At 40.8% G+C, this 26,098-nt stretch overlaps 1 protein-coding gene across 4 annotated transcripts in view; it reads right to left on the bottom strand.

The window, feature by feature from the left end:
• LOC115375784 (ADAMTS-like protein 2) overlaps positions 1–25,442 on the bottom strand; it is a 53,550-nt gene extending 28,108 nt beyond the window's left edge. For all 4 annotated transcript variants that reach the window (XM_030075324.1, XM_030075325.1, XM_030075326.1 and 1 more), the window contains exons 1-7: positions 25,325–25,442; positions 11,674–11,757; positions 11,449–11,552; positions 7,527–7,602; positions 6,976–7,078; positions 3,723–3,868; positions 3,439–3,562 (exon numbers count right to left, since the gene is read on the bottom strand). In XM_030075324.1, the coding sequence (XP_029931184.1) occupies positions 3,439–3,562; positions 3,723–3,868; positions 6,976–7,078; positions 7,527–7,602; positions 11,449–11,552; positions 11,674–11,757; positions 25,325–25,417 (730 nt within the window). In that variant the 5' untranslated portion in view covers positions 25,418–25,442. The remainder of the gene's footprint in view (positions 1–3,438; positions 3,563–3,722; positions 3,869–6,975; positions 7,079–7,526; positions 7,603–11,448; positions 11,553–11,673; positions 11,758–25,324) is intronic.
• Between the last annotated feature and the right edge of the window lie 656 nt (positions 25,443–26,098).

Raw genomic sequence — 26,098 nt, 5'->3', positions numbered from 1 at the left:
GAAAAGGCACTGAACTGTGTCTCACCCAGATACCGTTCTAAAAATAACCATTTATGCTAATGAGATCACTAATTAAGATAATTAATGCACTCAGCAAATATTTCTTCATCAACATACATATAACATGCACTAGACATGGGTAGTAGTAGTTTTTTTTTTAAACTCTGTTTATTGGTTTTTGAGTTTTCCCCGAAACAAATCAATGTCAAACAAAACAGTTTACAACATAAATAGACTGCATTTATACATAGTGCTTTTCTAGTCCAGGAGTTTTCAAACTTTTTCATGTTCTGGACCTTAAGTTGGCTCTACATAAGCCCCGAACCCCCAGTGATGTGATGTTGCTCTACAGACCCTGGCATGAAGACATTTCGGTTTGTGTTCAGTATTTAGGTAATTAACACTGACAAATAGATTTAAAGCAGTGAGATTAAAGTGTAGTGTGAAAATAATCAGTTGTACATTGTCTTTTAACAATTTCTAATGAGTTACATTATGTTGAAATTATCCATTTGAACATGCACAATTAAGGAGCTAAGGAATCAATTGGTGTCAAGCTTGTCATGCTAGATTGTCGGCAAGCAGGCTAAATATTGTTCCAAAGTTCAGCTAAATTTTGGCGAGGGAAGAACTATATTCAAAGGGGTCCCTGGAGCTCTCACTTCTATATCTAAATCAACATGGGTTCTCTGGGCACCCACGGATCTCCCCTTTGCAGACATGCCCACCTTATGCTAATCCCATGAAGTTGAGGCCACAAACCATTAAGTACAAATGTGTTCTTTTGGCCTGTTGTGTTTATGCATTCTGGGGCCTTAGGCTTGGAGCTGTACAAATTGGTTTTGACTGGAAAGCTGAGACTCTTGTGGATTCAATGAGCCACATTTGATTCATGTGTGATGATGTCAGACCCCATAGTTTCATTATAATGAGACAATTTTTTTTCAACTTGATGTCACTGTAGAAAATGACCTATGGTGACCTCTTGGATAATCACAGTCTCATGAAACTTTAAAGCCACAAACTTGAGACTGAGGGCATCAGAGAATGTATGGCTTCCTTAATGGAAATGTCATATATGTACATGTATGGAATTCGCATACATAACATATATGTTCATATATGTACAAACTATATATGCAACCTATTATAAATTGGAACAATTTCATATACTGACATATATGTCTTGCCCATACAAATAAGTCTATGTAATGTATAATACATTTTTTACATATATATCACACATATTATTTATACATGTAACCTATATTATTATTAAATATGTGTGTATACATATATAGATATACATATATATACACATACATACATACATACATACACTATATTACCTAAAGTATTCCTTCAGCTATCCAAATCATTGCATTCAGGTGTTCGAATCACTTCCATGGCCACAGGTGTATAAAATTAAGCACCTAGGCATGCAGACTACTTCTACAAGCATTTGTGAAAGAATGGGTCACTCTCAGGAGTTCAGTGAATTCCAGCGTGGTACCGTGATAGGATGCCATCTGTGCAATAAGCCCAGTTGTGAAATTTCCTCCCTACTAAATGTTCCACAATCAACTGTTAGTGCTACTATAACAAAGTGGAAGCGATTGGGAACGACAGCAACTCAGCCACAAAGTGGTAGGCCACGTAAAATCACAGAGCGGGGTCAGCGGATGCTGAGATGCATAGTGCGCAGAGGTCGCCAACTTTCTGCAGAGTCAATAGCTAAAGACCTCCAAACTTCGTGTGATCATCAGATTAGCTCAAGAACAGTACATAGAGAGCTTCATGGAATGGGTTTCCATGGCCGAGCAGCTGCATCCAAGCCTTACATCACCAAGCACAATGCAAAGCATCGGATGCAGTGGTGTAAAGCACGCCGCCACTGGACTCTAGAGCAGTGGAGACGTGTTCTCTGGAGTGACGAATCATGTTTCTCCATCTGGCAATCCGATGGACGAGTCTGGGTTTGGCGGTTGCCAGGAGAACGGTACTTGTCTGACTGCATTGTGCCAGGTGTAAAGTTTGGTGGAGGGGGGATTATGGTGTGGGGTTGTTTTTTCGGGAGTTGGGCTCAGGCCCTTAGTTCCAGTAAAAGGAACTCTTAGAGGCTACTCACATTACCCTGTTCGTACCGTGCCCAAGCACGTTTGACCGCAAAATCTGGATTATTTGACTAGTGTGATCGCTCCGTACCATGCTTGAATACAGTACACTTGCCCCACTCTGGCACGGTTGGAGGGGGTGTGCTCCAGTACGGTACGGGCGTTCATGCACGAGCACATGCACGGTCATGCACACAGCATGCAAAGTGGATACCATGTAAATCATGGGTCTGCTAGATCAGGTGGGCCATATATAGCAGCCAGCTGACATGCCGCTCCGGCTGTCAGTTGGACCTTTCTGAAGAAGGAGGAAGTTATCTCCGAAACTGTCAAGGTAAATAAACATCCCTTAACCTATGTGTAATTAAAAGAAACAAAAACGTCTTTTAGTTAAAAGGAAGACATGATGAATGTATTTGAACTATACTGATTTATGATGACGTGGGACCATGTATGTTGTCGTATTTTAATGTGATGACGGGCATACCGGGGGCTATCGCGCTTGAGCACGTTTGGGCTTTAGGTAATGTGAGTGCAGGCCAGCAGGGGACTGGGGAGGGGGGCATTTTTGCTTTAGTACGATACGGAGCAAATGGCCCTAATGTGAGTAGGACCTTAATGCTTCAGCATGCGAAGACATTTTGGACAATGTCATGCTCCCAACTTTGTGGGAACAGTTTGGAGATGGCCCCTTCCTGTTCCAACATGACTGCTCACCAGTGCACAAAGCAAGGTCCATAAAGACATGGATGAGCCAGTTTGGTGTGGCAGAACTTGACTGGCCTGCACAGAGTCCTGACCTCAACCCGATAGAACACCTTTGGGATGAATTAGAGCGGAGACTGCGAGCCAGGCCTTCTTGTCCAACATCAGTGTTTGACCTCACAAATGCACTTCTGGAAGAATGGTCAGAAATTCCCATAAATACACTCCTAAACCTTGTGGAAAGCCTTCCTAGAAGAGTTGAAGCTGTTCTAGCTGCAAAGGGTGGGCCGACATCATATTAAATCCTATGGTTTAAGAATGGGATGTCACTCACGTTCATATGCATGTGAAGGCAGACGAGCCAATACTTTTGGCAATATAGTGTGTATATATATATATATATATATATATATATAAATGTATAAGTTATAATGTTTAACACTTCTATGTGGCATGTACAGCTGAGCTTTTATTTGCCCCTGAAGAAATTAATTGCTTTGTCATTTGGATCAAACGAATCAAGTTTTGTGACCATTTCATCAGAGGGATAGAAGAACAGATGATTTGAAATGGACCATTGCTTTGTGTGTGTGTGTGTGTGTGTGTGTGTGTGTGTTACCTAACTGTGTGAGTCCCTTCCTGTATGATCCAGAAATGCGTTGACAGGACATCCCAGTGCCTCCACACACACCACATCTGTCTACTGTCTTGCTGCTATACAGCTCCCCATCACACCCTACAGGCTAAAGGAGGACAGAGCAGGAGTTCAAACACACTTCATCCTTAAGTTAGACAGCTAGGTAGATCATTAGTGATTGGAAAAAGCTCAAAAAGCTTTTTTTTGTGATACTGAAAAAAATATGATTGATATTTGTTGTTTACATTTTTTACTTGTCAGATTACCTGACAGATTCCCTCTATACAGACTCCGTGGTAGTTGGAGTCACGGCAGAATGTTCCATCATGGGCAGGAACCAGCAGCTGTCGCTCCCCACTGACGGTTGTACACTGCAGGTCACATGGCTTACTGGAAATGCTGATGTAATCAGCTATACATACAGTGAGATCAGACAGAGAGAAAGAAATCAGAATCACAATTCACATCAGAGCAACAGTATAGATACCTTCTTTGAAAACTACTCAAGTAAAAGTGAAAGCCACCTATTACAATACTGCTTCAGAAAAGGTCTTGTACCTCTGAATACCTGATGTATTGCTTGATTAAAAAAAGCATTTTCTGTTCACTGAAACACATTAAAAGTCAGCTTGTGTAGACAAAATGAACTTCAAAGAATTTTTTCTGATTTTGTTACCCTAATCATTAGAAAATGTTAGAAATTAGAAAATTGGAATGGGAAAATTAGATGTATTTTGCTTAAAAATAAACAGAAAAAAAATTAGATGGCAGCAATATAGAGCAGACAAAATTCCACACATTCTGCGTTCAGGAGAACTTGGATGTTAAGGTATTCCCAATAAAATTTTGCCAACATGGCATTTATGTTGTCAGCTTGGGAAAAGCACTCCCAAACACCCAGTTACATTTACTTTTCAACTGGACAATGCATGACTTTAACTGAGAGTTTTGTTTTGTTTTTCTTTTTTCTTTTTTTGCAAAGAAATTTGTATAAGAAGTCACGCAATTCACAAAAAGGATTATCTCTGTATGACTTCCATGTTTGTGTGAGTGGCAGGCAGCAGTTTTTCACATCTTTTCAACACAGCTGAGACTGAACTGAGGGGTAAGGTAACTTAGTCGCTTTGTTTTTTGGATGAGCCTCCTTCACTGAATCAATCCTATTCAGTGAACAAGAGATTTTTACTTGTTGAATGACTGAATATTATCATGTAGTGTGAGCATGGTCAGTTCATCACACAATACTGCAAATAAGAAGATGTATGCTCTTTGAATGAGAGGATGAGGCCGCCCAGCGAGATTTACACTCAGAAGATAAGCAGGAGGTAACATATTAGAGCAGTGGATAAGGGAGGTGTAAGCAAGTGACAAAGAGGCAGCACACAGACAGTCAATCAGCAGAGAACTGACTGGCAAAGCAACTAAAAGCTCACAGCGCCAAGCATTTGTCTTTTGCCCTTTTATGCTTGAGGCTCAGTGTTCAGAAGTGATATAGGCACACAGCACTCATAAGAAGCCACTGAACCAACTAGTGACTCAATTATTTTGGTGAATGGAACAAAATGAACTGAACCTTCCATATGAACAATAGTTTCGAAATGACTGTGCTCTCTGTGTTTCACTGAAGGCGGGCTAAGCCCTTCCACACACACATACACACACACACACACACACATACACACACACACACACACACACACACACACACACACACACACACACACACACACACACACACACACACACACACACACACACACACACACACACACACACACACACACACACACACACACACAGTCTCTGAGCAGAGGAGAGACAGGTGAAGTGAAGATAATGTTACTTGAGCTGACATCATTATATTAATGTAAGTGAAATAAAAGCTTTCCAACAAGAGTCATTTATGATATTAAATGTTGGATGTCTCAGAATTTCCTCCAGCTGAATGAATCTAAAACTGAATTCATTTTACTCGGTCCCCCCAGCCAAACCAGCAATCTAAAAAAGAATCTCGGCTCACTATCTTTAAATTTCAAACACTCTGCCCGTAATTTGGGCATCGTTTTGGATTCAGAGCTGTGCTTTGAGCAACAAATTACAAAAGTAGTTCAGTCCTGCTTCCACCAAATAAGAAATATTGCTAAGGTAAAGCCCTTCCTCTCTCAAGCAGATCTTGAAAAAGTCATCCACGCATTTGTTTCCTCCAGACTGGATTATTGTAACTCTCTGTATGCAGGACTTAGTCAAAAGACCGTATCCCGTCTCCAGCTTGTTCAGAATTCGGCTGCACGGCTTCTAACAAACACTAGAAGACAAGACCATATAACACCTGTCCTTGCCACCCTTCATTGGCTACCAGTTAAGTTTAGGATTGATTTTAAAATTTTACTTATTACTTTTAAAGCCCTTCATGGCCTTGCCCCCTCTTTTATCACAGAGCTACTTGTACCCTATGAGCCTAGTCGCTGCCTACGCTCCTCAAGGATGACCCTTTTAACTATTCCCACAGCCCGCCTAGTATCCAAGGGTGATCGGGCTTTCTCTATCAGAGCCCCACAGCTCTGGAACTCCCTGCCTGAGGAGCTAAGGTCAGCTAACTCACTGCCCTCTTTTAAGTCACACCTCAAAACCTATTTTTACAGGAAGGCCTTTTTAGAGTAGCTCTCTCTTGCTTGCCACTTTTACTGCTGTATTTTATCTTGTTTTATTTTATTGTATTTACTTAATTATTATTTATTTTATTTTATATCTACACTCCTGACTATGGTTTTTTTGTTGTTGTTGTTGGCGTTGCCTGTATTGTTTTATCTGATCTGTAAAGCACTTTGTAACTGTGTTTTGAAAGGTGCTATACAAATAAAGTTTATTATTATTATTTATTATTATTATTTATGAATGACATCCATCTAAAACCAGAGATAGTCGATTGTCGACCCCAAACACCTGAAATTCCACCCAACCTGAAACTGGTGACAGTGCCCCCAAACCTGGGTCCACCACTTCCTCCTAACATTAAACCGTGAACACAGTGTTATCATTACTGGTCAGGGAGCAGTCCTTGTTAAAGAAAAGAAAAGATCCATAACAGATCCTGCTTACCCATAATATTTTCTAATAAGTAACAAAGATGGGAAAATTGTTGGGCTGTAAAAGTAAACATTTTATTTTCAAAATGTTGTGCAGTAAAAGTGAAGTGAGGGTATTTATTCAGGTCAAGCACAAACACTGTTGAAACTGCTCATTTTCTGAAGTGAAGTGACTATGCCAAGCTATAAACCTGACTGTGGATACCTTGCTGGTGACAGGTAAATTCAGCAGGTTTAGGTTGAGTTTCTAAGGAAAAGTTACAGGCTGCTGAGATGAACTTTTTTTTTTCCAACTGGAAGCTTTTTTTCTACTTGATTTCCAATATTATGCTAATATAGCATGAAGAGACAGAGACCTTACAAAGACTCTGCAGCTTCAAATGGTTGTGTCTCCTTTGATCAACAGACAGACACACAGACAGACATGTTATACCAGGGTACAGAGGGATCCATTGGTAGTGTCTTCTTCCAAAGGCCTTGGAGTTGAACTGGGAGCACTGGTGCTGTTTGAAGCTGACATTAGGGCTGGGACAGGGCTGAGGAAACACATAAACATGAGCTTTGATTTGAGATTCCTAAAACAGAGTGAGTAAACAAATGCTCAACAATTTCTGTTTGGAAAATGTCTGGATGTGATCCAGGCAGAGGTGGCTGGGTACAAACCAATCAGCTTTCATATAGGCTATTGACAATGGCTGGATGAAAGGGACGGAAAATGATAGAGTTCTAAAATATGATGGCTTCCTTTGGGAAATGATTAGCAGACACATAAAGCGCATACAGTTTGTAGATGATGACACTAAACATGCAAAATCACTCACATGGTCCTTTAACACTTGAATGTGTAATCAACAGGATCCAGGTGATCCAGGAGAGCTGCTGCATAGCCGCTATTGCAGCTGAAGTTGAGCAGCTGTTAACCTGATTAACAGCAGCATTGTCACAAACTAGTGTCTCAATAAAGGTCTAATAAATACACTGTACCTGGTTTGGACAGAGCTGATACTGTTTAGGTGAGCCAACACAATAGGAACTGTTGATGTTCTGGGTGGTGGACAACCTGAGCAAGACACAGGGAAATAGATTTAACTGTTTAAATGGATTAAGGCAATTCATTTTAAAAATGTTAGCTGAGGGGAAGTTCAGCTCAATGGCAGGAGGCTAACAGTTAGCATTTGGAGCATCCAGCCAGTATCCAGCACTCAGTAACAATGAGAGGAAGACAGCACCACTAGTGTCCTACAGAACAGCTGGGAGGAAGAGCAATAATATCACACACTGCAAAAAGTCAAAATCTTACCAAGATTATTTGTCTTATTTCAAGTAAAAATGTCTTATTTCTAGTCAAAATATCTCATTACACTTAAAATAAGACATGATCCGCTCAGAAATAACTTGTTTTTTACTTGAAACAAGAAACAAATTCTGCCAATGGAACAAGCAAATTTTTACTAGTGACACAAGTGAACAAGTAAAAATTTGCTTGTTCCATTGGCAGAATTTGTTTCTTGTTTCAAGCAAATTTTAACTTGTTTCAAGTAGATTTTCACTTGAAACAAGTGAAAATTGTCTAAAAATAAGTTATTTCTGAGCTGATCATGTCTTATTTTAAGTGTAATGAGATATTTTGACTAGAAATAAGACATTTTTACTTGAAACAAGACAAATAATCTTGGTAAGATGTTGACTTTTTGCAGTGCATTTTTCAAAATGGGTGAACTATTCCTTTAATCACATAAACCACACATCCATCCATGTATCTATCTGTCTGTTTTCTATCTGTCTCCCATGTCTCTCTCTTTGATCCATTCTCTGTGAATGGGTAGGTGGTGTGTGAGAGTCACATGTGACTGGCCAAAGGAGAAAGGTTAAGGACAGGATTAGCCAGAAGAAGACAGGTAGAGGGAAAAAAATGGAGGAGGAAAAAAGAGAGAGAGTAGTAGATGAAAGTAGCTGGAGAAAAAGGAGGGATGAGAAGGAAAAAGGAGTGAGGAGAGGAAAGGAGGAGGAGAAAAGATGAGGTACAAAACAGGGACCAGATGAGAAGAGGGGGGAGGAGAGCAGAAAAGAAGAAGGGAGAGAAAGAAAGAGGAAAAGCAAGAGGAGAAGGGAAGGAGAGATGGCTGCCCAACAGGGAGGGAGGAGAGGTGTTAATCTTGGCTGACAGGAACTTCCGCTACTCTAACAGGGGCAGGTCAAAGGTCACATGACAGCTACACACAGACACACACACACACACACCCCTACACTCCAGTGTATCAGCTAAATAAATGGACATGGTGGCTCGCTAACCAGTTTTAAACGCCAGCTTCAATCAGACTGTGACAGGGATGATTATGTGAAAGGCCCATGCACTGGTTTCCCACAGACTCAATGTAGAAGATCTGGAATTCCAAATTTGGGCAGAAGTTAGTCAGTGTTAACGCCTGACTTCCATCGCCTACTGATGTGTAGGCCTATATACTGGATCTTCAAACGTATCTGTATGTGTGTTTATGAATGAATGATCCACAGTGTCTATAGTATCAGACAATTTTTAATACCTTTTTTAAGGCAAATGTGACATTGTTTAAGACTGCTTTGTGGACTAATCATCTTCTTATTCAAATAGAGTATAAAGTGTAAAGGTAATAACTATATATTTGGTGCTGTGCAGAGGTATGTTTTAGGTAAGGATATGGCTGAATATTTTTCTAAATGATTCTACGAACTGTTATTATAACCAGATTCCTTTAAGTTAGACAGCTAGGTGATTCTAATCAGGGCTCTTTTTTCATAGAGCTCAGTACAGGTAAGCATAGCAGATGAGTATAAATGCAGAACAACATCACAAATGTTGACTAAGAAGAACTTGATTAATTGTGAAGTCTCCCTACAGCCATTTATTAAGCCCCTAAAAATAATCTTGGATCATCATATTAAATATTTATGAGTTATTTTCATGAAAAAAACCTCTGTTACTACCTTAGAGCTGCTTAAAAAGAACTCTACATCTTGCCCTCATTACAAGCCGGTGTGCCTGCTGGTAGTATCGGTGGAAGTATCGTATGGTATATAGAAATCTAACCATGATTTTTTTTGTTCCAAAAATCTCCTAGTTACACCAATATTGTTCATGTGAAGCAGCCATTTGAGTTGATCTGGCTGATATTTTGAAAGTAAAACACACATGGGGGTGCCCTAGTGGCTCACCATGTAGAGTGTATACCATATAAGAGCAAGGCTAAGCCACAGCACCTTTGGTTCAAATCCCGCCCAGACCCTCTGCTGCGTGTCATCCCCTCTCTCTACCCTGTCTCCAAGAAAATCTTGGGTATTTGTGACGTACCAAATTTAGCTGGCCCGGGGTACATCTGAATCTCAGATGTTAGGGAAGTGCACAGACACCTCCAACTTCAGTAGGGGAGTGTGAAAAAACCTTTCTAGTGACATTTTAGGGGACATTTAGACATATTAAGACACTTTAAGACTTTCTAAGGACCTGTACACACCCTGTGCTCCCCTATCAAAGTAGCGTAAAATTAATGTATTTAGAAGAGAAGGCAAAATTAGAAATCTCTGTGGGTCTCTCTTCTTTCTGTGTGTATAGACCTGTTAACAGCCTACGTCATCTAAAAGCTGCACACGCAGTTTGGTAATAGAAGTACTACTATTTTGCCCTGGCTGGACAAGTTAACAGCGTTAAATAATATCATCTAAAGCATCAAAATGTTGGGTTGTTGTGTGTGCAGTTGTCAACATCGGTATTCTAAAGGCAGACTCAGGTTCTATAGGATACCTACCGGATCATGACCATCTCAAAGCAACTGAAGGCGGCTGTGGCTTCAATCTATCAAGCGTGTCGACTGGACTGAGGACACGATCAAAAATGCTCACGTCTGCGGTCCCCATTTTATATCAGGTAAGGTTATGTGTCTACTCTGTGATCTCACTAGAAAGCCTGGTTTGCATAAACACTAGTCTGTAAAATGTAGACCCACAAAAAAAAAAGACATAAAATCATAGCGCCTTGTCCAATTAGTATCTGTTATGACCAGGCTTGCAATTAACACTTGCTCTAAGCCAGATTTTGGAAATGACTAACAAGTTTGTAACTTCTAAATTAATAAACATTTTAGCATGTATCAAACCTAAGCGCGATCAGGTTTTAGGTGCAAATAAAAAAATATGGCTTCTGAAATTGTGACCAAATTGCCACTATGTAAAGATTATGAAAAAGTTAGCTTCAAATCATGATTATGACTAAGCTACAGGAGCAATGCACCTAAGATTTTTGATATGGTGAGGAAAGTAATAAGTAAAATCTGAAATTACAGAAAAACAGTTGCAGAATTCATGTTTGCATAACAATTGAACTCTGAACTACGCAAGCCAACAACACAAAATAATCCTGCCTGCCTTACAGGTGCAACTCGCAGTTAGGATGTAGTTTTCTGCTTTGTTTATTATGTGTCCTTGTCTTTGGCTGGGGAGGATTTCTGACTTCAAGACACAAAACTCAGAGTCTATATTCTGGTATCTGACGGTCTGTACATGACCACAGATAACATAATCATACCATACGCATCAAGTGATTTGTATGCTCGTAGCTTCTCTCTAGTGTAAAAGCTAGGTTTCTCCACCAAATATGTATATATATCTGGTCACTGAATATTCGGCCATTTGCTAAAGTTGTCTTCCCACTCACAAATAGTGTATGGATCTGGAAGCCGGTTGCCATTTGATAAATTAAGTTTGTTGGTGCAGCATTCTCGATCTCTGACAGATAAAGCCCTAGCATAGCTTGACAAGCTATTATTCTCTGCCATACGTCCGTTACCAGAATGCGCGTGCAGCTCACGTTCGTCATCATTGTCTACAAACAGTAAACGGGTCTGTAAGTGTGTGTATGTGTGTAACTATTTACCTCTGTATGAGACAGTGTCTCTCCTGACTTCTCACTCCTCCTCCACAGCTCCGGGAACAGGAAGACCAATTGGACCACTCACCCCACCACTGAAACACCTCCTCCTGAGACAGGAACCAGCAAACAAGTCAGAAGAACAGCCAGTCACCCTTTTAAATGGGAGGGAGATTCTGAATAAAACTAGACTCAAACAACTGTACTGCTGTGTGTGCCTTTCACGAGTACCTGTGTTTGCTTTTCAGTCTGTCTTCCATGGCTATGTGTCTGCAGATGGATCTTGTGCTGCTCCACTCTCCCTTCACTTCTGTCCTGGCAGGTACACACACACACACACACACACACACACACACACACACACACACACACACACACACACACACACACACACACACACACACACACACACACACACACACACACACACACACACACACACACACACACACACACAGAAACTGTGAAACAAAATATATACACTTGTGTGATTCTTTGTTATAAGTCCCACATATGTATGTATGTGCAACTGTGTGATCAGTGCCTCTGCCATGCAGATACAAGTGTGTGCACATATCACTCTGAAGTAGTAGGTGTGCCTGTGTACATACATCTGTATGCATCCCTGCATTCATCCTCCAATTTCACACACACATGCACTTGTAACTCCGGCCAACTGAATTGTTAGCCTATTATAAGTCATTTTTGTTGTTTTATCGTCATTACCTCTACCAGCAGGGTTGCACAGGGGTTATATTTTCGCCCCATTCCATCTGATTGTGTGTTTGCACAAAGCTATGAATGAATTGTGCAAGGGTTAGTCATGGGCAAAGAAAGAGCTGATTAACTTTTCATACGTTTTGGTCAGAATGGGGCATGGCGCTTGATGTTGTTCAAAGCATTCAAGCCCCCTTCATTTCAAACAGAAGTGTAGAATTTTTTATAAATTTATTAAAAAGAAAAAACTGAAATATCACATTGACATAAATATTCAGACTCTTTACTCAGTACTTAGTTGAAGCCTCTTTGGCAGCAATTACAGCCTCCAGTCTTTTTGGGTAAGACACAACAAGCTGTTGACACCTGGACTGGGGGATTTTCTTCCATTCTTCTTTGCACATCCTCTGGAGCTCGGTCAGGTTGGATGTGGACTGTCGGTGGACAGCCATTTTCAGGTCTTTCCAGAGATGTTGGATAGGGTTCAAGTCAGGGCTCTGGCTGGGCCACTCTAGGACATTCACAGAGTTGTCCCTAAGCCACTCCTGTGTTGTCTTGGCTGTGTGCTTAGGGTCACTGTCATGTTGGAAGGTGAACCTTCGTCCCAGTCTGAGGTCCTGAGTGCTGTGGAACAGGTTTTCATTGAGGATATCTCTGGACTTTGCTCCATTCAGCTTTCCCTCAACCCTGACCAGTCTCCCAGTCCCTGCTGCTGAAAAACAGCCCCACAGCCTGATGCTGCCACCACCATGCTTTACTGTTGGGATGGTACTGGGCAGGTGATGAGCGGTGCCTGCTTTCCTCCAGACATAATATTTGGAATTGAGGCCAAACAGTTCAATCTTGGTTTCATCAGACCAGAGAATCTTGTTTCTCACAGTCTGAGAGTCAAACTCCAAGTGGGCTTTCATGTGTTTTGCACTGAGGAGAGGCTTCCGTTTAGCCACTCTGCCATAAAGCCCAGATTGGTGGAGGGCCACAGTGATGGTTGTCTTTCTGGAACTTTGTCCCATCTCCACACATGATCTCTGGAGCTCAGTCAGAGTGACCAGTGGGTTCTCAGTAACCTTTCTTACTAAGGCCCTTCTCCCACGATTGCTCACTTCTTCCATTTGAGAATGGAATGGAGAATCTGATATGCATTGTCAGCTGTGAGGCCTTCTATAGAGAAGAGTGTGCCTTTCCAAATCATGTCCAATCAATTTAATTTACCTCAGGTGGACTCTAATCAAGATGTAGAAACATCTTAGCAACAAACAAGAGAAATGGGAGGCACCTGAGCTAAATTTCAAGTGTTGTTGAAAAGGGTCTGAATATTTATGTCAATGTGATATGTCAGTTTTTCCTTTTTAATAAATTTGCAAAAAATTCTAAAATTCTGTTTTCACTTCATCATTATAGGTTACTGAGTATAGATTAATGAGAGAAAAAACAAATTTAAAACATTGTAGCATCAGGCTGCAACATAACAAAAGCGAAAAAAGGGGGCCTGAATACTTTCAATGCACTGTAAACTTATATAATGAATCACAGTTGCAACAAAAACTCAAATTCCCCAATTTATTTGTTAATTCAGTCTTTGCTGCTGTCATGTGACATCCATAAAAACAAACTTCATTGTTGTGCTGATGCCAACTAGTCAGAAACAGAGAACATATGAAATTTAGTCCATGGGCCAGACCATATTTTGGATATATCCAAGGCAAAGCTCATGGGAAATTGTGTTTTGTTGACATTTTGGTTTCCCATGGCCTCTATTTATCAAACAGATCCACAACTGGACCTCAGCTGGAGTTGGATATGCACCAGCACATAAAATCCAATTCATAGTGTGGTAACTTCATGAGCAGCAAAGTCTGAAAAAGCTACTTAGCAATATCTTCTACACATATGCCCTAATTAGGTTTACTGCACACTAAAAATGCAAACATTGATTTGTCCTCACGTCATTCACTCCATTGTTTGAACTGATACTCTGCACTGACAACACAATAAATTGTCTAAGACAAATTTGGTTTTAGTGTTCAAGCCTAGTCTACCATGCTCATGCAGCTGCTTTCCAAACAACTATGTGTGCACAATAAAGTACAATCCCCAATAAGGATTATGTGTTGTGTGTGCACTACAGAGCACCATATTCTACAGGAAACGTCACAGCATCAGTCGGTCAGCAGTTAAGTCAAGAGGGCCATATCGTCAGCTCCATTCGGTGGATCACCACAAATTTTGGTGACATCACGTTGGCTGAAGGATGAAATCTGGCCATTTTGCTGACCCTATCACCTTACTTCTGGTGCGACCAACAGGTCAAATTGTTAATGTTGCACACATATCCCAATCAGGTTTGTTGCATTCATGTTAGCTAGGTGATACTTGTTAATTCTGGTGACCTCATGACCATTCCTCTAGTGCCACCAATGTTTTAATGGTGGTAGTGGTGGTTGTAATAGTTGAAATTTGGTGACAACATTGATCATGGTTAGAGTAGATAGATAGATAGATAGATGGATAGATAGATAGATAGCCTAGATACTTTATTCATCCCGAAGGAAATTTGCAGTTTTTCAGCAGTATCCACAGATTACAGATTAAATAAATTAAAAAAAAGAAAGAATAAGATCTAAGTACAACAGAATAAGATGTAAGTACAACAGAATAAGATCTAAGTACAACAGAATAAGATGTAAGTACAACAGAATAAGATCTAACTACAACCCAGTGTGCAAAAAGCAATGTGCAAAAAAACGTGTGCATGGGTGTATAAAATGTGCATAGATGTAGGTCAATGTGCAAATTTAGAAGAAATATACAGTATACACAGATAAGAAATAGCAGTAAGCAATATAAACACTATAAACAAGGAATATAAAAAAATAGAAATATGAACAATTTAAACAGAAGTATGAACAATTTAAACAGCAGTGGAAAATAACCTAAACCTGAGGAACACACGCTCCGACCGAGGTTCAGGGTTAGTGTGAAATCATGAGACCAAGACCGTCGACAGAACCTGACGCCCGGAACTGGGATTCAGGAATTGTCTGACTTGATCCAGCCTCATGGAATCACCCCTTCCCCTCCACCTGGAAACCTGGAAATTTTAGTGACTCCATGAGCTTTCCTCTAGCGCAGTAGCGGTTTTAGGCACGGGCGAAGCGGGCAGCCGCCCGGGGCGGCATATTTTCATGTCACGTGGGGGGCGGCATGAGCGCAAAAAAAAAAAAAAAAAAAAAAAAAAAATTCATCCTCGCTGTAAAGCAGTTTTCTATTACCGTATTCATCTGAATATAAGACAATATTTTTTCCATTGAAAATGCCCTGAAAAAACGCCCTCGTCTAATATTGGGGTCTACACATGTATTGTGCTTGCATATAAACCAGTAGGTAGGCTCGCCTGATGCCGCAATTACCGGCGAATGGCCGCATTGCGCAGTCAATAATCAACCATGTTGTCTGTGTCACTGTCCGTTGTGCTGCTGCAGCGCATATGAACAAAAGTTGATTTATAATGAGAGGATGGCAGTATGTGTGCGCCGCTCACCTGTCAGATCCGGCAGACCTGACCGGGTGGGCGCGGCACCTGTAAGCATCAAGCCAGTGCCGCGGCCGGCCCGCCTGATGCTGTCCGGTGGCTTTTTTTTTGCAAACAAGATTTTGTCCATATAAAAAGTATTTTTCCAAAAAAGGTATTTGTGCAGGTGTTGGCGCCCCTGATCTGGGAGGGGCGCGTGTAGCCGCCAGAGGAGCACCGGTAGCGGCCGTTATCGCCTGGAAGTTCTCGCTGCGCGCGCGCGCGCGAGCAGCTAGAACAGAAGGGCGCAAGGCAGTAATTTCGCCCAGGGCGGCAACATGGGCAGAACCGCCACTGCTCTAGCGCCACCAGCAGCCATATTTTTAATCTTCACGACTAACGTCTGAAAAACTACATCGGATCAACTTCAAATGTGGCAGGTGTGTTGCTGAAGACCCTCCACAGTGCAGTGTCAAGTATGAGCTTACATTCTACAGCGCACATATGCTTAGAGCTGTAAAGTATTCACACACAAAACACAGAAGTATCTTGCTGCGCTATCACCCACAGACTAGCAGAGAAGTGAACGCCAGTGCCTACACTGTATGTTTATGAGTGGTGCTTCTAAGACAGTGACATGGTAGTGATTTTCTATCATTAAATTGCTGTGCTGTATTGTCCTGTGGCATGGCTGTCACCGGGCCTGGGCATTCTGGGCAACGTCACATCTCTATGGAGGACTAAAAGGGACAGAATGAAATAAATAAATACATCTTTAAATAAATACTTAAAAGTGTCATTAATTAATTAAAATGGGAATTAAATAAATAAATGTGTCATTAAATAAATAAATATGTCATTAAATAAATAAATGTTTCATTAAATAAATAAATGTTTCATTAAATAAATAAATGTGTCATTAAATGTGTCATTAATTCATTAAAATACCAGTTCATTTAATGTAAAAACATATATATAATTATTTCATTATTTATTTAATTATTTCATGGACCGGTGTTGCAGTGCTTCATGAATTAATTTTATCTGTCAAACTCACCCATCAAAGTCAGTGGGCGGGACTAACGTGAATCTAGCCCAATCGATTGCTTAGGTCTGAAGCCTGGAAGTCTGCCGGAGCCGGAGGAGTTCTGCTGAGAGCCTCTCCAGTTAAAGTTACTGCTTCTCTGAGTAGTTCTGGGCAACTTCTCCACATTTTGTGGCTGCACCTATCTAGCACGCATCGCGCACCGCAGTAACATTTGCTCCTGCAAATCCCCCATTTGCTTGAACCGAGTAAAGGTTGCGCCACCAAGTGTGTCAGAATATCAAATCAAATCAAATCAAGCTTTATTGTCATTAAGCTACACATACAGCAGTAGTGCACACAAAATGAGATAGAGTTTTTCACTTAAGATCCCCGACTGATGGTAAAGTCAGCAGTTTAAAAGTCTAACAGCTTTCTGGAGGAAGCTGTTGCTCATTCTAGCGGTTTTGCTTTTCACCGTTTGCCTGATGGAAGCAGCTCAAAGTATTTGTGGAGCGGGTGAGAAGGGTCTCTGACAATGTTCAGTGCTCTACTCCTGCAGGGATGGGATGTTTCCATGGAGCCATGTCTCCGCAAAAGCAAGCACACAGCAGTCTCTCTCCTGCGGGTGTCTCTTAGCAAGCGTAGCTCGTCCAGCTTGTTGTCGAGGGAGCGAACATTAGAGAGCAAGAGCCACGGTCCTGCTGGTCTGGAGGGGTTAGCCTATAGCCTTTAGCCTGTAGCCTTTAGCCTTTAGCCTGTAGCCTTTAGCCTGTAGCCTGTAGCCTGTAGCCTTTAGCCTGTAGCCTGTAGCCTGTAGCCTGTAGCCTGTAGCCTGTAGCCTGTAGCCTGTAGCCTAGCGTGGATCCCGGCTCTCTTCCCCCTCGTTTGTTTACGTTTGCACCGCTTGCGCTCCCTCCTCTCCCTGGTGGCGGCCGGTGTAGACGCAGGTAAAATCCCGTGCTGGTGTAGTGTGTCCACATCAAAGCAGAGAGCCTCAGTTCTTGCAGCATGCTTTACCTGATGTTTAGTAAAGTCTCTCGGCTGTAGGTTATGCAACCTGAGCGTCTGGGTTAAGCAAAACAGTTAAAAACTTTCACTCTAGAATATGTTTACTTGCTCTGCATCAATTGATTATCTGAAGTCGATCTGTCTTGGCTTGCTGTGCCGGGTAACCAATCAGGTGTTAGGATCCGCCCACTGACTTTGATGGGTGAGTTTGACAGATAAAATTAATTCATGAAGCACTGCAACACCGGTCCATGAAATAATTAAATAAATAATGAAATAATTATATATATGTTTTTACATTAAATGAACTGGTATTTTAATGAATTAATGACACATTTAATGACACATTTATTTATTTAATGAAACATTTATTTATTTAATGACATATTTATTTATTTAATGACACATTTATTTATTTAATTCCCATTTTAATTAATTAATGACACTTTTAAGTATTTATTTAAAGATGTATTTATTTATTTCATTCTGTCCCTTTTAGTCCTCCATACATCTCAAGTCCAGATGTACAAAGCTCTGAGTACATTCATGACTGTGTGTATGCACAAAGCCAGAAATATGAATAAGCATTCTTTTCATGAGATTAATATAAAGCCATGCTTATACATCATTCTGTTTTATAAAACTCAGTCACTGATGAACTGTGAAGACACTACCAGCTGTTTTTATATTAATTCTCCACCTGCTCCACTAGTCTTTACACCTGTCAATTAAACAAACGGCAGAGTCATCATGCTCATTCAAACTGGTGGGGCAAGTGTCCCCCAGATTCAATGCGTAATGTTAACTGTTGAAGTGGTTAGTATAGCATCAGTACCAAATTCTAATGTGTGAAAATGGAATGTCATTAGTTACACACTTAAATGCATGTGAGACAGTGTGCTTTGTAAGATAGTTGGCTTGTATCAGCAGCTAAAGCTAGCCTCAGTAACAAACTCTGCACATGGCTGTGCGGCTCCTTATACCTTCCATATGATGAATTCATCACATGGACCTGTAAACCATTGTCAACGGTGATATCTCAAAAAAATGTATCAGTGATTAGTTTGTAGCGCTCTTATCTAAACCCACATTACATGGCGTGTCACAAATAATAAGAATATTAACAACTAAATAAAATGTTGACTGACTTATAAATTAAAAAGAATGATTTAAAAAAATGATCACACAAAGTAATTAATCAGTGTTACCCTAATAAATGAGCAACAATTAAATCAGTGAAGATAATGAGCACAGAAATGTTTCACCATGACCGAGTGTAGCTCCACCTAAACAGTGTAGTGGTAACTAGCTGCTGAAGGGAACAGCATCACCTCAGGCTGGACTATTGGCTGTTGACTATAGGTTTGTCAAAGCTGGGTCTTATCCATAAACATTAAATGTCACATTGACTTCACTGAGCCCATTACATTTTCATGTGAGCTTTTGCACCCCCAAAATACTGTATACTGTATTTGGTTACAACATTCATGTTGGCTACATGATGACACTTGTCAATTCTGCTCTTCCCACTAGCCCCACCAGCAGGCCCAGTGGGGTGGGGCATATCTAGTTGGTGAACCTAAGACGTTCCCGGTCAGTCAGGATCTGTTCCCACCAGGTATTAACAACCATCCTGAGAAATCTGAACACAAGTGGACAGCTGTCAGTTTGTCTGTCCACACCTGGCATTAACATGCGCCTCCAAATGCGTCTCGCCTGCACACTTGTGTTCGGATCTCACTTTCCTGCTCTATATACAAATAAACATGTACCATTTCAGAGAGAGAGGGAGGAGGAGGTGTCAGCTTGTATCCAGATTTGTCAGGATGGTTGTTAATATCAGGTGGGGACAGGCCCTCAGTCAGTCAGGCGACTGCTGGCCCACCATGTTTCAGCCAGGGCTGCTTTACTTCCTGCAGCATTTAAGAACCTATATGCTTGTCTACACGGTTGCTTCACTGATAGTTTATCTCTACTTGACAGAATGAATTACTCTGCTCCAGATGGCCACATGAACAAAGACAAAGGAATTTGTTTGTGTTATGGCAGCATTTCCACTCAGGCAGTGGAGTTTGATGTTGTCTTCAGTAGGGTTTACAAGAATAACATGGTTGACTATAATGATCATGGAAGCTGTCTTAAAAAAAAAAAAAAAAAAAAAATACAGTTGGCCATACCTGCTGGCAATATTACACATCTGCATTTCCTCAGTGTGGTGCTCTTTGTCATGGTCCAAGAACCATTTTGTACACACACGTACTTTAGCAATACGCCAGGAGAGGTTAGGATTTACAGGGATTTTAGAACAGCTAAGAGGTTTTGTTAGGCATAATAAGAAGCATAGTGATGTCATGTCCTCAATAAGCCAGATAAATGTGAAAAAGCATCTTTTTTTCTCTGTTTCCACATTCTGTGTTGTAGAATGAAAGTTGTGTGCATGTGCAATAGGGCTATTTGTGGAAAACAGTCTGGAAAACAGCATTTTAATATTTACCCAGATAAGTGTGGACACGGACTGAAACCCTCTCAGTAACTCAGAGCAAAGCACTGTATCCTTGGCATATTGCTTTGATGAAACAAAGGTAACACTCAATGGTATGAAGGGAGAAAATGAAAATGTTCAATTAATAATTTTTTTAAATAACTGTCATAATAATTACACTACTCACAAAAAGTTAGGGATATTTGGCTTTTGGGTGAAATTTATGGAAAATATAAAAAGTTCACACTACAGTGATATTATATCATGAAAGGGCATTTAAGTAGAAGCATACACTGGTGATTTCCTCATCTCAAACAATTTCTTGAAACAAAAGCCAACAACAGTGGTGGGTATACCACAACAAAAAATGTCAGTGTCAATAACTTGTCATGTGCCCTTGAGCATCAATTACAGCTTGACAGCGACGTCTCATGCTGTTCACAAGTCGACTTATTGTCTGCTGAGGCATGGCATCCCACTCTTCCTGAAGGGCGGCCCTCAGGACATTGAGGTTCTGGGGTACAGAGCTCCGAGCCTCTACACGGCCACTCAGCTGATCCCATAGGTTTTCTATGGGATTCAGGTCTGGACCTGAATTCAGGTCTCAGAAGTTTACAGAAGGTCACATTAAGTTCACCTGTAAAGGTTATAATGCATTTTAGGTTCATCCTGAAATTTCACCCGAAAGCCGAATATCCCTAACTTTTTGTGAGTAGTGTATATCCAGAAATACAATTTATCAAAAGTGGCCAAAGGGTTTTAGTGTTTAATTTCAATTCAGATAACTGTTACATGGTCACAGGTGTGAGTTTATTCTACGACAACCTCAAATGTGACTTCTGACGTAACAGCCAATGAAACATTAGAAGTGGAACGGTTCATTTAAAGCTGCACAAAGCAATTTCTGACCACTAGAGGGTGGTGAGAATTCAAACTCCATTTGTAAACAAAGTCAGTCCTGCTCCCAGGTTCACGGTCGATCGCTTGTACAAAACTGAAAGTTCAGGTAAAAAATGTGTTTTTTGGAATGGAAATGAGGGGTGCACTTTCACTGTCACAAGGCTCCTGTTGGATTACTTTGATTATGTTGTCTCTGAAATCTAATTCAAAAATGTGGTGAAGCTGCAGACTTTCAGCCACAAGATAACCTAATGTGAATGAACTCTGTGTGTTGCCAAAGTGCTGACTAAGGCAACGGAGCTACTTGCACAATAGGTCTGAAATGCTGATACATTTATCTACAGAATGTGTGGTTTCAGAGAAGCTTGAATGAAGCTGAAGCAGTGAGGGGGTGAAGAGAGGGGCAAAAGAGGATCTGATTTGGGCAAAACAGAAATTTAGAAAGCTAAATCCAGGAAATCGCAACAGGCTGTAAACTGTCTGGTGAAAAGAACCCATCAAACATTTCAATCAATCAAGTTTATTTGTCAAATATAATCATGAGGTACAATCACAATTGACTCAATCATAATTTATATATGGATTAGCGGTCTAAACAGGTTCGTTCGTGGAAGTCCATTCAATGCTAACGGGAGGGGCTGTTATGAACATCTTTCTGACACTGGATTTTTTACCAACATCTTTTTTGACATCGTACACACGACATTATTTTGATTCATCATAGCCGCCTTCCTCTATTGTTGCTAATCTTTGTTAACACAAAAGAATCTAACGCCAAGAGGATACACAAATAATAAGAAACAAATGTTCTGATGCAATGGAAAGGCTCTTCCATGCAAATCCAAATGCATGCATTCCAGTCACTACAACTCGCTCAGTTAATAACAGCTATCTGGCATGCTGCTAGCTAATGTTAGCGTCTTACTGCACGCGCGCACACACACACAAAAAACATATTGCACAAACCAGTCATCTCTGTCTCTAAAAATGCTGCTTGTGAACTAACTAACTAACTAACAGATGGGTAGTATCTGCTAGACGTGCCTTGTTTTTGGTACCAGTTAATTGTCAGGATTTTATTTTCCATTGCACATAGCAGGCTACCCCCTAATGGTGACGCCCCTATAGTCGCTTGTTAATTTTTTTTTTTTTTTTTTTTTTTCCCTCCCTTCTCACTAGGGCCTGGGGGGGGGTCAATTCGTGTAAGTGTTGTAATTTCTTTACAACTTTGAATCAAGTTTTTAAATGACTGAATCAATTTAACTGATAGAATACTATAGATAGATGGTATATGAAAATAGACAACCTAAGGAATCCGTTGGTAATAATAAATTTTGGCAAGGGAAAAATCTGGCATGCCCTTTTTCATTTTGACCTCTGACCTCTAGATCTCTGAATGAAAATGGGTTCTCTGGGGACCAACAGCTCTCCCCTTTGCAGACATGCCCACCTTCTGCTAATCCGCAGTTTGGGCCCCAAAGCCTGCAGTCCACATGTGTTCTTGTGGCCTGTTGTAAAATGGTGTGTTTGTGCAGACTGGGGCCTAAACCGTCTTGGAGTTGCATCAATTGGCTTTGACTGGAAAGCTGAGACTCTTGTGGATTCAATGAGCCACATTTGATTTATGTGTGATGATGTTAACCCCCATAGGAGCCATTTCACTGTGGTGAGATCATTTTTTGAAACTAGAAGTTACTGTATAATATAACCTATAGTGACCTCCAGGATAATCACAGGCTCATCAAACTTTACAACCACAAACTAGAGAATTCACAAAACAAAAAAATGCAATAAATCGTACCATCAAATCACAATACTTAGAATACTTAAGAATCACAATACATAGAATCACATACATAGTATCAAACTGGGAGATAAGCATATCGTCCAAGCCCTCCTTCACAACCAGAGCCCCACACGGACTTTTCAACTAAAAAAACAAAAAACAAGGCCAACTCAAAATAGCTGCTTTGGCATGAATAATTTTAACAACTAGGCTATTCGCTGGAGAGAAAAAAAACGTGTGTATAGATAGATTAGCAACAATAACGCAAATTTCATGAATCTCGCTTTTTGCATTCCCTGGTACCAGCAAGGCTCGCAGATCAATATCTCACTGAGCAATCAATGATTCGAAGCATTTCACGACTCATGTTAGTGTCTGCTTAACTCACTTGGAACCTCCGCCGAGGTGTTTCCAAAAACAGTATCCAGTACTAGGCGCTATCCTAATCTTTTGAGTAATGGAGAACCAAAAAAGCTGAGACAAACTGAGACAAACAGACACCATGTAATATAAAAGGGCCCTTAGACTTTGTTAAGACTGCAGGAAAATCTGATTTTTTTTCTGAAGTCAGATCTTTAAGACAGACTGTCCACACTGTCATTTGCAAGTGATCATTTCAGATTTGTGTCCACACATCACCAACCTATCTGCATGGGTTGCTATACAGATTTGGGTCAGCAGTCTGAACAAGCCTTTGACTTCCCAGTTTAGACACAAGCTGAGGAGATGTTTACTTAGGAAGACCCGAAGTGATGACTCGGACATTGCAAGGGGTTTTAGTTCAACAAAATGCATGTAATATTGCATCATGTAGCTTTAAAGGCCATTACATACATATATGTGTGTGTGTGACAGTCTCACAAACACACGCACACACACACACACACAGAGTGGGAGACCCCCACTGTGTGTTGATCTTCAGACAGAGAAAGGGAGAGCACAGGCAGCCAGACCAGTGGAGGAGGAGAGAAGCCTGGGTCACCTCCTGTACCTCCCCTTGTCTCAGAAGGAGAGGGCCTCCACCATTCACAAATCTGGCAATTTAATGCTACCATGTGTAAAAACATATCTCATCAAACATGACTCTAGATGACTCTACATTTTTTTGGAAACGTTAGAAGCCATTTTCAATTCAGCATACACTTGAGCCAATACGATTTCAGTTTTGCTTTTATGGAGGAAGAGGCTTATGGGAATATCAGGGGAGCCAATTCTTAAAATTAACATTTTATTGGTGAAAGTGCTGCTTGCTGCATGATAATTACGCCATGTGGAAGAGTGAAGCTTAAAGATTCACAAGAGGTCTTGATTCATATTTTATGAGTTAGGCCTATGTGCTCATGCCGATAGCAGACATATTATTTAAGTGCAGGATTGTTTTACTCGAGCCGGGTGTGTCTTTCTCCATGTAGGAGAAGATGTAATGAAGTTTGTTAAAGGAGGAGGAGGGGAGCGGAGATTTTGTCAAGAACTGTAAAAACAACATGAACAACATCAGAACAGTAAACATATAGCAAAATTAGAGTGGAACATACGTTTCAGCCACAATATCCAGTTGTTAAAATGAACAGAAGAATCTGTCAAGTTCAATAATACTGTTGGACAAATAATTATGAGGAGTCATTATCCTTGCCTTGCTTATGTTCTGGAGATGTAAAATCAGGCAAGTTCACTATGGAGAAGTATAAAGAGTAATTTTGTTCCAACATGAACATCCCAAAGCCTCAAAGCTCCCCAAGCCACTACCTTGAAACCCAACAGTAAACAGTGAAAAAAGAAGAGCTGAGCCAAAGGTTACTGCGAGTTCACTTGATTTCAGCCCCTGGTTTTTAGCTATATCGAGATAGCGAATGGTTCATCAACAGTACTCCCCAGCCCGGATACACTACACTCGTATTGATAACAATTTAGGGTACGCCAAATTCCAATTTAAACATTTTGAGTTTACTAACGTTACTCCCTCGTCTGTTGGGTTATGTGCACACCTCACAGAACAACGGTTCAAGCCGTTTACGAAACGATAAGGCTCATTCTTCAATTATGTATACATTCGATACCTCAGGCATCACCGCATTTCAGTCAAATTTTAACTTTTGCTCTCCAGGTATTCCCAAAATAGTCCCCCATCCAAATATCCCGCGGAGGGCAGGAGCGTTGTGATTTATCGAAGCAAGGTGTTGCTAAGTGGATTACATGTATGCCGATTTCAAGAGTGGCTGAAAAAGGGTCTTAAGTCGTGCGACGCGACGCGTGTGGGTTTGCCGATACAAATAGCTGCATTAAAGAGTCAGATTTCTGACTGGCGTTTAGTGTGAAATGCTCTCCTTACCAGAGAGAGGGGACGTATCGGGTCAAACCATTCCTCCAGGCACTTTCAAACAGTTCCAAACAGACACCGCGCACATCCACCCTGGGAAGTAAAGGCAGGGCACTGCGCTGAGAGCTATTTACCTTAACGAGCCAGCTGGATTTCACCGGGAGAACCAGGAGCTGCAGGAACACAAGGGAGCAGACCGGGAGAGCTGAGGCTCCGTTACCGAACATGGTTCATTCAAGAGCCCACTGCCCCCCTCCCCCTCCCCCTCCGCCTCTCCCAAGCCATCTCCTCCGCCCCTCCTTCTTCCTTCTCCCTCATTTCGACCCCCTTTTTAGTGTAGCCACGCCCCCTGGCCTGTTCTCACACACACACACACACACACACGCACGCACGCACGCACGCACGCACGCACGCTCACACACACTATCTTGCTGAGCAATAATTCCATTCACCCATTCTCCTTGCGCCATACTTTTTTTTTTTCACAATTTCAATTTAGGATTTTTGTCTTGTCTTTTTTTTTTTTTTTTTTTTTTTTTTTTTTTACCATCTAGGTCAATAAAACAACCCACCAACAGAAAATAAGTTTTCTCACTGGTCTGAAGAAAATAGTTAATCTCAAACATGAACTTTTCAAAAAAAAAAAAAAAAAAAAAAAAAAAAACTTAGACATAGTTTGACCAGCAAGCATTTTTAGAGTTTTTAATACAATTAATAAAGTCGCAGAATGATCAGGTCCACGTGTACTCTTCGGGAAAAAAAAAAACAGCCCATCACAAGGGTCAGATGGATATGGGGTGGAAAACAGGGAAAATCAACTTTTCGATCCCTTTCCCATTGTTAAGTAAATTTTTAAAATCGTATTAGGATATATGCATTCAAGGTGTTGATTACGTCAAAACCATTTT

Source organism: Myripristis murdjan, chromosome 17 (assembly GCF_902150065.1).
Source record: "Myripristis murdjan chromosome 17, fMyrMur1.1, whole genome shotgun sequence".
Lineage (NCBI taxonomy): Eukaryota > Metazoa > Chordata > Actinopteri > Holocentriformes > Holocentridae > Myripristis > Myripristis murdjan.
This window is presented reverse-complemented; position numbering and strand designations above follow the sequence as displayed.